This window comes from Crinia signifera, chromosome 11, assembly GCF_055691185.1.
Source record: "Crinia signifera chromosome 11, ASM5569118v1, whole genome shotgun sequence".
In the NCBI taxonomy this organism is placed as follows: Eukaryota; Metazoa; Chordata; class Amphibia; order Anura; family Myobatrachidae; genus Crinia; species Crinia signifera.
In genome coordinates, this window is record NC_139227.1 from 26,558,736 (window position 1) to 26,576,338 (window position 17,603).

General features: G+C 47.3%; 1 protein-coding gene across 4 annotated transcripts in view; it reads left to right on the top strand.

The window, feature by feature from the left end:
• Positions 1-17,603, top strand: part of WWP2 (WW domain containing E3 ubiquitin protein ligase 2) — a 66,988-nt gene that overhangs the window by 22,665 nt on the left and 26,720 nt on the right. For all 4 annotated transcript variants that reach the window (XM_083164752.1, XM_083164753.1, XM_083164751.1 and 1 more), the window contains 4 exons: positions 717-909; positions 10,656-10,745; positions 10,881-11,055; positions 12,917-12,971. In XM_083164752.1, the coding sequence (XP_083020878.1) occupies positions 717-909; positions 10,656-10,745; positions 10,881-11,055; positions 12,917-12,971 (513 nt within the window). The remainder of the gene's footprint in view (positions 1-716; positions 910-10,655; positions 10,746-10,880; positions 11,056-12,916; positions 12,972-17,603) is intronic.

Consider the following 17,603-nt stretch of genomic DNA (forward strand, 5'->3'; position numbering starts at 1 on the left):
AAGCCCACGAGGGGACGCGTTTACCTGTGAAGGTATCCACGTCCCCTCGCGGGGCTCGCTGCGCTCGCCACGCTTCGGGCTCGGTGGCTCGCTGCGCTCGCCACACTATTCTATTCTCAACTCCACGCCGACGTGGATAGTAGGGCATGAAAAGGTCGGAGGACGCGTACCGCCGCCCCTCGCGGGCTCGCTGCGCTCGCCACGCTTCGGGTTGGCGTGGATCGTGGGGTGGCGTTAAAAAATTTGGGGGGACATTTAAGGGTTAATTGTGCCTATTTGGGCTCTAAGGCCCATTTAACATTGATTCCTATGTGGAAATCGTGGGCATTGAGGCATTTGACATAAAAATCGTGTCCATCGGGCCTTTTAACATAGATTCCTATGGGAAATCGGGGGCATCGCGTCGCGGCCATCGTGTGCACATTTATGGCCGGCCGCGACCGACGCGATTTCCATGTTTAACATGGGTTTCAATGGGAAATCGTGAGCATCGCGTCGGTCGCGTCGCGGGCAGGCATAAATGTACCCGCGATGCCCGCGATGGGCGCCGTGCTAGGTAAAGAGTACCGAAAATTCAAATGGCCTTTATGGGGCTAAACAGTGGTGGACAGAGGGGAACCTTTAGGTATCCTAGTCTGTACTGCTGGAACCTGGCTTTGATGCAGGTCCGCTGAGGTTTGTGAAATCCTGATCCCAGCTCTTCTTCATGTTTACAGTGAACGGAGACTGCGCCCACACACCTGGTACAAGCGACATGACCTCTACAGGAGGCACTATACCTGGCAGCGTTACGGGTTCTACCCCCTCCACTGGCCAAGGTTTTCTTCCGGAGACAAATGGGGAGTCCTTGGAGACCCACTCGTTGCCATCTACTGCCACCACCCCATCGTTAGAAGGCTTGCCATCTGGGTAAGAGTCAGTGGATGTTAGTAAATCTGTACATTGGGATGAGATGTAAGGGACGGTGCATTTTGCCAGACCGGTGCGTACAGGAGACTGTGATACAGAGAAGTTTGGGGGAGTCGGCAGAGCCATGAATGCTCCATTATATGTTATTTCTTGAAAGACGTCTTTCTTTTGACACAGCGCTGGGTTGTTTGTGTACATAGGACAATCCTGCCCAGTCACACACACACCTCATTGGAGCTTTGTCTGACCTCAGACTGCTCGTACAGCGTCTCTACCCTCCTGCCTGCTAGTGTCCATGTAATATTAATCGCCGGGTTTGTCTGATAGCACCAATATTTTCTGTTGTCGTAAAGCATGAAACATTTTATGTACAGAATGGGCCTTATTCAGGTTTGCAAGCAAAGCAAAAAGCACACAATTGTGCAAAACCGTGCAGGTGGGCAGAGAGAGTTAGATTTGGGTGGGGTGAATTCAGACTGAAATCTAAATTGCAGCTTAAAAATAAAGTGAGCTAACATTTGGGCTACATGCTAAAGCAGCCAGTATTTGCCCTGCACAGAAAATATATAACCCACTAAAATTTGAATCTCTCTGCACATGTGACATCTGCTGCACCTGCAGTGCAACATTGGTGGATATTTAATCCCTGCCGCTTTTTCTGACCGGGGAATTATACAGTGCTGTCTTGCCTGACAGCATTGAAGAGGCAGATGGACAGAACGGGCATGATTGCCTCACAGCACTGAGGTCATGGGTTCTGTCCCCACCATGTGTTATATATACTGGGCAGTACGGACGGTGTAATGGTTATATTACTGCCTCACAGCGCTGAGGTCATGGGATCTATCCCCACCATGTGTTATATATACGGGGCAGTACGGACGGTGTAATGGTTACATTACTGCCTCACAGCACTGATGTCATGGGTTCTATCCCCACCATGTGTTATATATACGGGGCAGTATGGATGGTGTAATGGTTACATTACTGCCTCACAGCACTGAGGTCATGGGTTCTATCCCCACCATGTGTTATATATACGGGGCAGTACGGATGGTGTAATGGTTACATTACTGCCTCACAGCACTGAGGTCATGGGTTCTGTCCCCACCATGTGTTATATATACGGGGCAGTACGGATGGTGTAATGGTTACATTACTGCCTCACAGCACTGAGGTCATGGGTTCTATCCCCACCATGTGTTATGTATACGGGGCAGTACGGATGGTGTAATGGTTAGCATTACTGCCTCACAGCACTGAGGTTATGGGTTCTATCCCCACCATGTGTTATATATACGGGGCAGTACGGACGGTGTAATGGTTAGCATTACTGCCTCACAGCACTGAGGCCATGGGTTCTATCCCCGCCATGTGTTATATATACGGGGCAGTACGGATGGTGTAATGGTTATATTACTGCCTCACAGCGCTGAGGTCATGGGATCTATCCCCACCATGTGTTATATATACGGGGCAGTACGGATGGTGTAATGGTTACATTACTGCCTCACAGCACTGAGGTCATGGGTTCTATCCCCACCATGTGTTATATATACGGGGCAGTACGGATGGTGTAATGGTTAGCATTACTGCCTCACAGCACTGAGGTCATGGGTTCTGTCCCCACCATGTGTTATATATACGGGGCAGTACGGATGGTGTAATGGTTACATTACTGCCTCACAGCGCTGAGGTCATGGGATCTATCCCCACCATGTGTTATATATACGGGGCAGTACGGATGGTGTAATGGTTAGCATTACTGCCTTACAGCACTGAGGTCATGGGTTCTGTCCCCACCATGTGTTATATATACGGGGCAGTACGGATGGTGTAATGGTTACATTACTGCCTCACAGCGCTGAGGTCATGGGATCTATCCCCACCATGTGTTATATATACGGGGCAGTACGGATGGTGTAATGGTTACATTACTGCCTCACAGCACTGAGGTCATGGGTTCTATCCCCACCATGTGTTATATATACGGGGCAGTACGGATGGTGTAATGGTTAGCATTACTGCCTCACAGCGCTGAGGTCATGGGTTCTATCCCCACCATGTGTTATATATACGGGGCAGTACGGATGGTGTAATGGTTACATTACTGCCTCACAGCACTGAGGTCATGGGTTCTATCCCCACCATGTGTTATATATACGGGGCAGTACGGATGGTGTAATGGTTACATTACTGCCTCACAGCACTGAGGTTATGGGTTCTATCCCCACCATGTGTTATATATATGGGGCAGTACGGACGGTGTAATGGTTAGCATTACTGCCTCACAGCGCTGAGGTCATGGGTTCTATCCCCACCATGTGTTATATATACGGGGCAGTACGGACGGTGTAATGGTTAGCATTACTGCCTCACAGTACTGAGGTCATGGGTTCCATTCCCACCATGTGTTATATATACAGGGCAGTACGGACGGTGTAATGGTTAGCATTACTGACTCACAGCACTGAGGTCATGGGTTCTATCCCCACCATGTGTTATATATACGGGGCAGTACGGATGGTGTAATGGTTAGCATTACTGCCTCACAGCACTGAGGTTATGGGTTCTATCCCCACCATGTGTTATATATACGGGACAATACGGATGGTGTAATGGTTAGCATTACTGTCTCACAGCACTGAGGTCATGGGTTCTATCCCCACCATATGTTATATATACGGGGCAGTACGGACGGTGTAATGGTTACATTACTGCCTCACAGCACTGAGGTCATGGGTTCTATCCCCACCATGTGTTATATATACAGGGCAGTACTGATGGTGTAATGGTTACATTACTGCCTCACAGCGCTGAGGTCATGGGTTCTATCCCCACCATGTGTTATATATACAGGGCAGTATGGACGGTGTAATGGTTACATTACTGCCTCACAGCGCTGAGGTCATGGGTTCTATCCCCACCATGTGTTATATATATATATATATATATATATATATATATATATATACAGTGGTCGAAGTGGGGCAGTATACGGGGGTATGCCGTACCGCCACTTTAATCTGAAGATAAAAAAAAAAATATTTTTTTTCCCCCTCAGGATGCTCTCTGATCACTCAGCAGCGCATATTGTGCTTTTGTAATATCCCTGTACAACGGGGCAGTCTGGCAGGGGACGTTGATGGACAGGGGGGTGTCCGAAGGTGCGCACTATATTCACTCTTTACTTTTCCATACCCCCACTTCAAAATTTCCATACCCCCACTTCAAAATTTCCACTTCGACCACTGTATATATATATATATATATATATACGGGGCAGTACGGATGGTGTAATGGTTAGCATTACTGCCTCACAGCACTGAGGTTATGGGTTCTATCCCCACCATGTGTTATATATACGGGACAATACGGATGGTGTAATGGTTAGCATTACTGTCTCACAGCACTGAGGTCATGGGTTCTATCCCCACCATATGTTATATATACGGGGCAGTACGGACGGTGTAATGGTTACATTACTGCCTCACAGCACTGAGGTCATGGGTTCTATCCCCACCATGTGTTATATATACAGGGCAGTACTGATGGTGTAATGGTTACATTACTGCCTCACAGCGCTGAGGTCATGGGTTCTATCCCCACCATGTGTTATATATACAGGGCAGTATGGACGGTGTAATGGTTACATTACTGCCTCACAGCACTGAGGTCATGGGTTCTATCCCCACCATGTGTTATATATACAGGGCAGTATGGACGGTGTAATGGTTACATTACTGCCTCACAGCGCTGAGGTCATGGGTTCTATCCCCACCATGTGTTATATATATATATATATATATATATATATATATATATATATATATATATATATATATATATATATATATATATATATATATATATATATATATATATATATACAGTGGTCGAAGTGGGGCGGTATACGGGGGTATGCCGTACCGCCACTTTAATCTGAAGATAAAAAAAAAATACTTTTTTTTCCCCCTCAGGATGCTCTCTGATCACTCAGCAGCGCATATTGTGCTTTTGTAATATCCCTGTACAACGGGGCAGTCTGGCAGGGGACGTTGATGGACAGGGGGGTGTCCGAAGGTGCGCACTATATTCACTCTTTACTTTTCCATACCCCCACTTCAAAATTTCCATACCCCCACTTCAAAATTTCCACTTCGACCACTGTATATATATATATATACGGGGCAGTACGGATGGTGTAATAGTTTGCATTACTGCCTCACAGCACTGAGGTTATGGGTTCTATCCCCACCATGTGTTATATATACGGGGCAGTACGGACGGTGTAATGGTTAGTATTACTGCCTCACAGCGCTGAGGTCATGGGTTCTATCCCCACCATGTGTTATATATACAGGGCAGTATGGACGGTGTAATGGTTACATTACTGCCTCACAGCACTGAGGTCATGGTTTCTATCCCCACCATGTGTTATATATACGGGGCAGTACGGACGGTGTAATGGTTACATTACTGCCTCACAGCGCTGAGGTCATGGGTTCTATCCCCACCATGTGTTATATATACGGGGCAGTACGGATGGTATAATGGTTAGCCTTACTGCCTCACAGCACTGAGGTCATGGGTTCCATTCCCACCATGGCTCTAACTGTGCAGAGTTTGTATATTCTCCCCGTGTTTGCGTGGGTTTACTCCGGGTACTCCCTTGTCCTCCCACAATCCAAAAATATACTGGTAGGTCAATTGGCTCCCAACAATATTAACCCTAGAATGTCTGTGTGTGCGTGTATATGTGGGAGGGAATATAGATTGTAAGCTGCACTGGGGCAGGGACTGATGTGAATGTTCAACTATACTTTGTAAAGCGCTGCGGAAAATGTGTGCGCTATATAAGAAACTGTTAATAAATAAATTCTTTGGAGTATGGAAGGGTCCAGAATAACACTTTCCCTGTATTGTAAGCTTAGACACAGAACACAAATGTAATGTAGTGTGGCTGTACATTGCAACCAATCATCTGTCTAGTACAATGTAAACAAGATAAATCATTGGTATGATTGGTCGCTGGGGATCACTGCACTGGTTTCTCTTAATTGATGCCCTTGGTTCTTGTGTCTGCCATTTCTCACCAGCCTCATGTGTGTACTTCCCTCGCTATCTGGCATTATGGGAGTGTTGTGATATCTTACTGAGAGGAGATCACGGTAGGGGTGTCCGCTTCTGGGGTAGATGGGCACTTCCAACACACAGCACAGCCAGAAAACAACACGCAATTCCAGGGTGCTCGGGAAATCTAACCGTAGCTAGTTTAAATAGCTCAGTACAGAAAACATCAAGGCTTCCAACTAAACCGAAGAATTCCCTCTCTGATTGGTAAGTCCTAGCATCCCTACCACAAACCAGAAGCATCAGCACAATACTCACAGCCAGTAATCCTGTTGTCTCTTAATGGGTCTGCTGACTGTTCCATTAGACCTTTATCAGCCTTTAAAGGTGTAAAGGTGCCCATACACGCTGCGATTATCACATGTGTTTTGAACTTTTAAAGTTCACATCGCATCGGCTTAAATGGCACCGTGTACCTGCGGGGCTGCGATGTGCGTCCCTGTGGGTACAATATTGTAAAGCACAAAAAAGTATCTGCAGGCAGTACTTTTTGTGCTTCATTGCATTGCATTGCATCGCATCAGTTTTGGAGTACATACGATGCGATGTAACTATTAACTTAAAAAAAAAAAAAAAGAGGCTGAAATCGCATCGTATCCACTTCAAGTGACAAAATAGCATGCAGCTTGAAGTTCAAAACACACACAACACAAAATTGGTGCGTTTATGGGCATTTTAAGCACTAATTCAGCTGTTCTCAGATTGAAGACCTAAAATTTGCCTAATGGACGGAGCTTATCCTCGCTCCATCCATAACCCCAGGTACCCTTAACCTACTTTTATTAAAATCCCAAAAGCTTTCACAGATTTATGGTGTTATAAAACACATCAGTCGAAAAAACCCGGGACAAACCTATCTCCCGTGTACAACTTTACCAGTGCTTTTAACACACTCTAAAGAACTGATGTTGATGAAATGCGCACCTGTTATTTTTTTATAACTACAACTCCCAGCATATAGTTAAGTGTAAGCCAACTGTCATTTGTAAATCCACAGCCACCTCTTCTCTCCTGACCTGAAGATGGGCAGTGTTGGCATTATGGGGGGGGGGGGGGCTGGAGCTTGGCAGCCTTGTGCTGCTGTGTGTCTCTCTGTGTCGTTGGTGTTTGTTTGTATAACAGGGGCGTCATCCTGCAGCGCCCGCCTTTTGTAGAGAGAAGGGTTAACCAGTGCTTGTTTGTTTGGTCGGTGAGGTCAGAGCCTGGGAGCAGTGTCAGTCACAGGTAATTAGGGTTGGGCTCCCTCACTGGCTCTTTATGTGTTCTGTGTGAGGGGCTCTGTTCTCTCCACTCAGCGCTTCCTGCTCAGGACTCCTGGAAAACTTCTGCATCAACTGTGAAAAACCCCCTTTATGTGAGCAGGCTGAAGGGTCCGCTCCTGTTTGCCGACCATAAATCGGGACCACGGCAAACTCGAGTCATGCTCGTCTGAAACAAGCAAATAATCCACTCGCAGTTTGCATCTAGAAAGAATTGCTTATTTAACTTTATATTTCTCTGTGGAGTTTTCACAATATTAGGAAGTCCTATTAGGGCTTCACTAGCCTGGGGATTGGCAGTGACGTGACAAATGTAACACCAGCGTGCTCCAGGGACCTCTGGCCTATCACTATGTAGTACATGACTATGAATATGGCGGGAGACGGTCATTTAATCGACAAGCAGAAAGGTCGACATGGGTCTAGGTCTATGTGTCATTAGGTCGACACAAGCATTAGGTCAACAGTCAAAAGGTCAACATGGACTTTTTCACTGTTTTTCGTGCCGACGGGCGGTATTTCACGCCCTACCATCCACTAGGGCGTGGTGGGAGAATAAAATAGTGTGCCGAGCGTAGAGAGCAATGCGAGGGGACACGGTGCTACGTTTCAGTGTCCAGGTTGACTGTGTCAACATTTGGGTAAAAAAAAAAAAACATGTCGACATACACCCATATCGACCCTTCTGCATGTCGACCTGATGGTGTCAATCCAGTGCATGTCGACCTAACGATCCATACCCCAGTATGACATTGCTAGCTCTTCCTAACCGCTTTCTGTGCTTTTCACTCACACATTTATATCATCAGCCAGTGTTGGCCATGCGTCAGGCACCGCGCCTCGCTGCTCTCTGCACATTCTATGGCCCTGATTTCTGTTCACTTGGAAGTGGCTGAATTCGGCCCCACTCCGGTGTTGGTAGGTCTGCACAAGGGCGTATTTGTGCATGTGCAGTCCCCGGCAAGGCTCCGGCAAGCTACGCACTCTCTGGGCCCTTTGTTGTGGGGTGGGAGGGCCTGGGGTGGAAACGCCCACCCCGTCTTCGCCAATAAAAGTCCGTTCAGACTGACTATTATTTCCGAAGGCAGGAGAATCATTCGATGGTCAACGATCATCGAATGATTTCTTCTGCTAGCGGAGGCATGCGAGGGGATGTGTAAGCAAACATATCCCCCTCGCATGGTACGGAGGGGATTCAGTGGGGCCAGGCTGAATCGGTCCCTATCAGCTTATGATAGTGAAGTATGAAAAACCACCTTTACAAAAAAACATAAAAACCTTAAGCTTGTGCTTGTGTCAGTGATGGGTAACCTTGACACTCCAGCTGTTGATGAACTACACATCCCAGCATGCCCTGCTACAGTTTTGCTATTTGGCCATGCTAAAACTGTAGCAGGGCATGCTGGGATGTGTAGTTCAACAACAGCTGGAGTGTCAAGGTTACCCATCACTGTCTTCGACATTGGCGGCCCAGGGACCGCATACCACCAGAGAGCCCAGCAGATTGGGATTGCGCCTCAGCGCGACATAGACAACACTGCCTGATGATATACATGTATGAGTGTAGAGCACAGAGAAGTAAAGCAGAGGGATTGGTAGATGCAAGTACATTAGCTACATCTATAAACAGCAGTGTCTCCTCTGGACAGATCCGAACGAAGCGTCAGTAAATAATAATGCGTCAGTCACACAAATGTTCTTGGCCAAGAGTCCTAGGACACAGACGGGAGAGATGGGCCAGGCAGAAGGTAGACGGATAATGTAGGACACACACAGACGGAAAGACGAGTGGGAATGGAAATGCAAACATTGGCTCTTCAGCAGCTATTTCTTATTGCCTTTTTCCACTGTAGGCTCCATACGAGGCAGCGTGTTGCTTATATATATATTCCACGTTGAACGTCAGAGCCCTGTACGCGTGCGTTACAGGCTGCCGATTGTGGGTGCCATGTGCAGAGCATTGCGGGCTATTAATCCCTCCGTTTTACACAAAGACACTCTGTCTGGCACAGGGGCAGCGGCTTCCTCCTGCAGTCAGGAGAGGCTCATTGGCAGTGTAAATCAAGCAGTGTGCCCTGGCTTTACAGGAACTGGGCAGGGTCGCCGTGCCCACAAAGCGGCAGGTTCTTTGTGCGCAGAGGATCTGTAAGTGTGCCTGTGTGTAAGATCCCTACGGTGTGTCTGCTCCCTACGGTGTGTCTGCTCACTCCTGGCTGTTTATACAGCAGCACATTATAGCAATGCTGCTTTGTGCACAGCGACACGCACACAGCGCGTTAGTGCTCTTTGTCTGCAGGGCTGGGGCATGGCGTGGCTCAGATGTCAGTGCCAGTATTGCTGGATGTGACACAGGCACAGGTATGACGCCATTTCCAGGCATAGCCGCAGTCGCTCGCACTTGGCTGCGTTCCTGCCATCTGTTTGTATGGAGTTGTATTATTTTTGCCAGTGAACCTCACTGGGAGAACAAATGTGAGAATGCATGCCATGTTTCCATTTTATAATGATTTCTTTTTACGGAAAACCTGCCATGCTTGTATGTATTTAGCAGTATATGTATGTATGTATGTATGTATGTATGTATGTATGTATGTCTGTCCTAACAATCCACCAATGCAGGCCAGAAATAATCTCTCACCAGCTCTATCCTGCCCACTGATGCCACAGGTGGCCGTACCTTGCCCTCTGGTGGCCGTACCTTGCCCTCTGGTGGCCGTCCCCTGCCCTCTGGTGGCCGTCCCCTGCCCTCTGGTGGCCGTCCCCTGCCCTCTGGTGGCCGTCCCCTGCCCTCTGGTGCCGCAGGTGGCCGTCCCCTGCCCTCTGGTGCCGCAGGTGGCCGTCCCCTGCCCTCTGGTGCCGCAGGTGGCCGTCCCCTGCACTCGAGCGTACTTGATACAGTATATGTATGTATGTATGTATGTATGTACAGTATGTCCTAACAATCCACCATTGCAGGCCAGAAATAATCTCTCACCAGCTCTATCCTGCCCACTGATGCCACAGGTGGCTGTCCCCTGACGTTGAGGGCCACAGGTGGTCGTCCCTTGCCCTCTGGTGGCCGTCCCCTGACCTCTGGTGTCCGTCCCCTGACCTCTGGTGGCCGTCCCCTGCCCTCTGGTGCTACTGGTTGCCGTCCCCTGCCCTCTGGTGCTGCTGGTGGCCGTCCCCTGCCCTCTGGTGCCGCTGGTGGCCGTCCCCTGCCCTCTGGTGCCGCTGGTGGCCGTCCCCTGCCCTCGAGCGTACTTGATACAGTTTCACCTGACAGCATTAGTATGTTCATTGTATGTTGGCATTAGGTAAATGCCCAGGTTCCTGTGTACAGTACATCTAGTAAGAACTGTGTTTCTCCTCTAGGTGGGAGCAGAGGGAGCTCGGCAACGGACGTGTTTATTTCGTAGACCACAACACGAAGACCACCACCTGGGAGAGACCTCTGCCCCCAGGGTGAGACTTCACAGCACTCTAGACCGTGTTCCATGTGCCCTGTGAGACCTAGGCAGCAGCTGGTGATGCCAGGTGGACATGGCCAGTCACTGTCTGCAGCATCCGGACACATTAATCTTCTTCTTCTCTTTGTAGATGGGAGAAGCGGGTGGATAGCCGAGGCCGCTACTATTATGTTGACCACAACACTCGTACCACCACCTGGCAGAGACCCACTGCAGATTATGTCCGCAATTACGAGCAATGGCAGTCGCAGCGGAATCAGCTGCAGGGTGCAATGCAGCAGCTCAGTCAGCGGTACCTGTACCAGGTGAGAACACGTGAGAGGTGTTGTCATTTAGCTGTATCCTTGTTCTTTTACGTTACAATACATTTAGTATTTTTATTTAAATAGACTTTATTGTGTTACTTTTTTATGGTTTGTCAAGTTTTGGGCAACACCTTAGTAATCCTGCTCCTCCCACATAACCCAACCTGCGGTGAACCTCCCTGCCGATTTCATGTATCAGAGAGCAGTCTACCTACATTGTTGTGGTCATGTGACCTGCACTCAACCAATCATATTGCTTCAGATCTCTGCTTGAAATTCCTATTCCTATTAAGTCCTTCAGGGTTGGTGGACTCCGCTAACTGGAACCACCAGTGGGGGTTCCCCACAATTCACAATATGTGGGGTGTCCGATCAAATAAACAGATGTACAACTTTACTAATTTATATTCTCTAAGCAGCTGTAACCAAAGATAACATTTTTTCATTTAAATAACAGTTTTAATTTGAATAAAAGGTAGGCAACTGAGTGCTCTGGTGGAACTACAAGTCTCATCGTGCTCTACTAGCCAGCTCATGTACATATTGTTGTTGACAATAAGTTACTAATCAGTTAATCTGTGTCCGAAATTTGCAGCCGTCTTTTACTTACTGTACAACAATGAAGCTAATTTGGGAGTGCGCGTATTTAATTACGAAGACTAAAGGGCCTAATTCATACATGTAGGCAAACCCGATTTTTAGCCGTTGTGCGATGACCGGTGGCCTGTGCATGCGTCCAAGGGGCGCTTAGCATTTGCTGAAATAGAATTATGATGACAGTGGCAGAGAAGATTTGTTCCGCAAAGACTCAGGCGTGTTTGACGCTGCGACTGCGTTCCCGTAGCCACGCTGCCCAGTAATAGCGTCACTCAGAACTTCAATAACTGACTGTTCCACGGCCCGTCCTGCGTGCTTCTACGCAGCCGCTCGGAGTTGCTCAGCCACCAGTGGACGTCTCAGTAGTAGCTGCAGCAGATATGAACTGTGCACCCAGTCTGTCCGGGACTCTCGGTAGAATTTTTTTTTTTTTATTGCTAACTACAAGATGAATAAAATGACTGTACACGTGTTGGAAATATGTACCCTACATTCTCACATAAAAGTTTCTTATTCTCCTTCTGCCGACTAGAGCAACAATCCCCTGTTTCATCAGAATAAGAATAGACACACACTCATTACATGTGTTTTCACAACTGTGGGGGATTTTTTTTTTCTTCACTCAGGACCGCTGATACAAACTCCCCACAGTGGAGCCTGGTCCTGATTCCCCAGAGATTTTTGAGCTGGTCAGAGAGGGGGAGTTATATAAACATTAGCACTCCACACGCCCCCCTCTGCACCTCCCAGCAATTTCACACCCCCCTTACACACCTCCTCCTTCCCTCTAAGCATCCCTTCACTGCATGAAAAGAAAGGTGCATTGTAAGACAGGATCTCGAGAAAAGGGGGGAGCAGTTGTGCCTATAAGTTGCTGAATATTTCTTCAGCTTGGGCTACTCTTGCACACATCTCTGCCAAGGGACGGGCTTGATTGGGAGGGGAGGAGGTGAGAGGGGGTCTGCCTGGAAAGGGGGGCCAGGAGCTGAGCCCAGAGCCGGGAAGAGCTGGGCGTTCACTGGTGGCTTGTGGGAATGATTTCATTTGAAAGGCCTGCAATATTTTCCCCTCTGATTTGGGAGCAAGTAGGACGTGCGAGCGCTGAGTCCAGCTCGGGGACGTCTGCAAAACCCATGGCATCTCCTGCTCCGAGCCCCATCATCCCGTTGCCTCCTGTTCTGATCGGTCCTGTCTCTAGAGTGCAGCCGTCCAGCTACCTGTCAACTTTTCCTCACTCTCTACCTTGCTGTCTCTCTGTTTGCAGTCGCCAGCCAACGCTCCAGACAATGATCCGCTTGGACCGCTACCCAATGGATGGGGTAAGTGAGAGCACAGCTTAGAACTTAGAATGTTCTGTCGCATTAAATTATGTCGATTTACTAATGGCTAGCGGGGAAGATAACACTTGAGGCCAGATGTACCAAGCTTCAAAAAAGTGAATTGTGCTCCTAACTGTCATTTTCAAACCCAGCCTGTAATCTGATAGTTAGGGGCCGATTGGCGGGTTGCTTATCACTCTCCAGTTTATCACTGTTTGAAGCTTGTTGCATCTGGCCACTGATGTGCAGCACCAATGATTACTATATATTATGGGAACATAAATATTTTATGTCCTAGCGTTCTTAAATAGCTCCTATCCCAGCCATTGGTTCCTTAGCCCCCCCCCCCCCCCCTAACTCCTGCTGTATTGAAAATGTTCTAAAAACAAAAATGTGATTTTTAGTTTTTTTTTTAGCAAGATATTACCCGTTCTATATAAATATATAAATGTTCTACTTTACGAAGAGACCGTCTGCTTGCTTTTTCCAAACCAGCGGGCTTGGGTCCAGTGGGCGTAAGTGGCGTCTTACAGAGGCATTTCACATTAGGGTGGAATTTTCCAAAGTTCTTCAAATAATAGAAAGACTGTGTGTGTGTGTGTCCTAGTATAGTTCGCCTCAGTGGTACTTGGTGTGATTGAACCCCAACTAGGCAGATAGCACCCCGTCCTAGGCAGATCTATTGCAGCACAGAACGCATTCATTTCACATGCTGCTAGTACATAGTGCTTTAGCCTATACGGGTTCCCTGTTGCTGGATGCTGACTATAAATCCTGCATTGTATCACTCTCCACGTGCTCCAGCTTGTAGCTGGAAACAGGGGATTGTGGGAATATCCTCATTTGTTCTACATGATAAGGATCCCTAATCTATGGCTCTGTGTGTAGTTTCCGCACACGGAGCTGGCACGTACCTTGGAAAGCTGATGGACGGTAATTGCTTAGCACAGAAGGGATATGTCCTGCCAGTAGTTTCGGACTGAGTAATGTAGAAGATGGAAACTTCCTGGTCTTGTCTGAGACATTTCATCAGTAGAACCCTGAGGCGCAGCTGCAGCTAGTATTTATTTAAGCAGATCCTAATTGCTCCGGCTTCTCAAGGTGTTCGAGGAACTCCTACTTGCTGGTTCACCGCCAGCAATATAATTGCCGATTCACGGAAAAATCCTAGACATAACGCTTAATGAATGTATCTTGTAACCGTTCTCTAATCATCGGGTTTGAGTAGCTGAAAAAATATGTATAAGGCTTAAACACCTCATCAGCGAGACCGTATCCATGAGCAGTATAAAAGACTGACGTCATCGGACAATCACTTTTAATGATAAAAAGTTCAGCGCAAACTAAATATGAACGCATCGGGGGGCGATTCAGTTATCGGCAATGTAATATGATGCCGTGATGTACATCACCGTGTCTTAGCCAAACCTTGTTCATTTTCCTGCAAACTTCTATATAATACATGCAGGAATTATCAGTTGCACTTGCCGCAAAGTCTGGACCAATTGCAGGCGTTTTGTGGCCACCGCAGAGAATTGATTGGCCACTACTGTTTTTCATAAAAACGAGACCTCCGTAGGACACTGTCCAATGGATCTCGATCTAGTGTTTGAGTTGCCGTTCAGTGGTAAAGTCCTGGGGAGAATTCAATTATCCACGATTTGCTACTGCGCGCATTATGGATAATTGCCAGCTGCGCAGCACCGCCGTATCTGGATGCAAAGTAAAATAAATAGTGTTGCGTTTTGCCCCATCTAGTAGAGTTCCCTAGCCGCTCTGAGGCCACTTTACCACTAGCGCACATAACTCGCCTTATGTATATGTGCGGTTCTAGTATACAATTCACATGGAGGTGCCTGGTTACGCTGTAATAGCTGGTACTGAGCAGTGTCTTATTGTGTGCACTCTGCTCTAAGGATCTGTCTGTGATGGTGACAGTGCTGCACACTCCAGCCAGAAGAGAATGACCCCCGCACCCTATCTGATTGGCTCCAATCTGCAGAGCTGCACGTGACATTACCAACACTTGTCACACTCCCCGACTAACCAAATAATAAAAAATATTTACAGCGTAAGACATTGATACAATACGCAGTTTATTCAAATCCATTTAGCTTAAATTAATAACACCCTTATATATGTGTGTGTGTATATTATTTTACTACATTTGGTGTCTGAACTATGATCACTTTTCACCAATTGGAAACACAAGCCCTTATTTTGCCTTTTTCTCTCCAGTTCTCCCATCCAGGTGAATTCTTTAACACCGGCATGACCAAACTATGTCATTACAGCTGTTGTGAAACTACAAGTCCCATCATGCCTTGCCACAGTTTTACTATTAGGGAATGCTAAAACTATGGCAAGGCATGCTGGGATGTGTAGTTGCACAACAGCTGGAAGGCCACAGTTTGGCCATGCCTGGGTTAACAGGACTGTAGTGTAGCTCGTCTGGATTTGAACAGAGTTTGGCTAGATCAATCAGCCTCTAAGTGTCTCACATAGGGATCCATTCAATTAGACTCCCCCAACGAGCCCGCTACATGCTGCACTTGTGGTAGTTTCAGACTTGGTGTATCTTGTTTGCAGCGCCATAGAGTTACATACAAATGTCTGCAAAGTTCGGGCGTGATGAGGTGCCATTGCTGGCTTTTCCATGCTATTTCAACAGCGATTTGCTCCCCCTCCCTTTCTTTTAATTGAATAGGTAAAATAATGTAGGAAATCGTTTTGTTTCCAGCTATGGCTTCACACTGAACAATTGTATCGCAACATTAGGTAATTTGCTGAATAGGAAAAAGGGTGGTAGTTTTGAGCTGTAACGGCCGGGGCTATTCAATTAGAGCCCTTTTTTCACAACCCTGTAAATTACCCTGTTCACATAGAATCCGGGGTAAGCTCTCAGACCTATGGGTTTAAACGGCAGCGGTGCCCAAATTCAGGATATTGGGGAATTCTTCTTGAACCTGCTCTGTCTTAAAAAAAAATCCCAGGGAACTGCAGCCGGTGTGGTGCCCTCCGGGGTGATCGGCCCTTCAATTAACCTGTGGTAAATTAATGTGGTTAATTGTAATCTATGTAATCCTGTTATCTATTACTTGCATCACATCAAAATCTGTGTGGGTAATGCATCAAACCTCCTAAGGAGTGGAGAATCGGATAAGTGGAGCACCAACCAATCCGCTTCTATATAGCATTTATGAAGTACATACTATAAAGTGATTGGTAGAGGCTGATTGTTTCTATAGGCAGCTTCGCTTTAAAAGCTTTGATTCCCCCCTATGTCAGTCAATCACACTTGGTGAAGCCGTCACCCTCACGCATGTTACTGTATGTGAGTAAGGAGCAGCAACAAGCTGTGGTCAATAAGGAATTCGGTGATTTCTGGGGGTTATGCTTTCATCGTTGGCTGTCAGTCAACTTGTACTTTATATAAACACAGAGAAAACTATTTATTGCTCCTCCCTACAGTGTACAGTATGTAAGTGCTGCATTTAGTTCTCAGGGAATCGTCCCTTTTCTTACTGGGCAGAACGCAGCGCGGGTTATATTGGGCAGAACGCAGCGCAGGTGATGTAGGGCAGAACGCAGCGCAGGTGATGTAGGGCAGAACGCAGCGCAGGTGATGTAGGGCAGAACGCAGCGCAGGTGATGTAGGGCAGAACGCAGCGCAGGTGATGTAGGGCAGAACGCAGCGCAGGTGATGTAGGGCAGAACGCAGCGCAGTGCAGCTCATTTTGGGTAAATGTAGTGCAGCACAGGTTATATCGGGTAGGACGCAGCACAGGATTTACTAGGAAGAACATAGCACAGCTCAGCGCAGCTCATTTCGGGTTGGGCAAAGCGCAGCTTTTTTGTAGAACCAAGTTGTCAGTAAAGTGCTTTGGATTTTCTGTGTTATTATTATTATCCTTTATTTCTATGGTCCCACAAGGGATGCACAGCGCCCAATTACAGAGTACATTACGCTGCTCCTTGTAAGTGCTGCATCTATGAATAAATCCAACAGCCTGTATGTGCTGCATGTGTTCACAGTCTATCAAACCGCGACAACCTACAATAGACCCAATGGATCAGGGGAATACAACATGCTCCAGTTGCTGCGAACTACACTACCCAGCATACCCTGCCACAGATTTCATATCAGGTCATGCTAAACCTGTGGCAGGGCATGCTGGTATGCGTGGGCCAAAGCGTCTAGAAGGCCACGCTGCTATAGATGTCATCAGGCAATATAGGCAGCACAGTTACAGGGTAAGTAGGATGACAGCCAGCCTTGGTATAGGGGATCGGTCTAAGCCCGATGATGGGGACGGATACAGATTCTGCAGTCTCTGGCCTCCTAGTTCCCGGTGTGATTAGACAGAAGCCCCTGTATAATTATCCGCTGTCATGGGTGTTGCCGGGCGTTTTATCAGGTTAAACATTTCTAGCATTTAAAATAAGTGGCTCTCCGGCTACTGTTGAACTACACATCCCAGCATGCCTTGCCAGAGTTTTACCATGTCCTGATAGTAAAACTGTGGTAGAGCATTCTTTTATCTGCTATATGACCACTTATTGCCCCTCCCCCTGGTACAGAGGGGATGCGGTCATATGATCGACAGTAGAAAGGTTGACAGTCACTAGGTC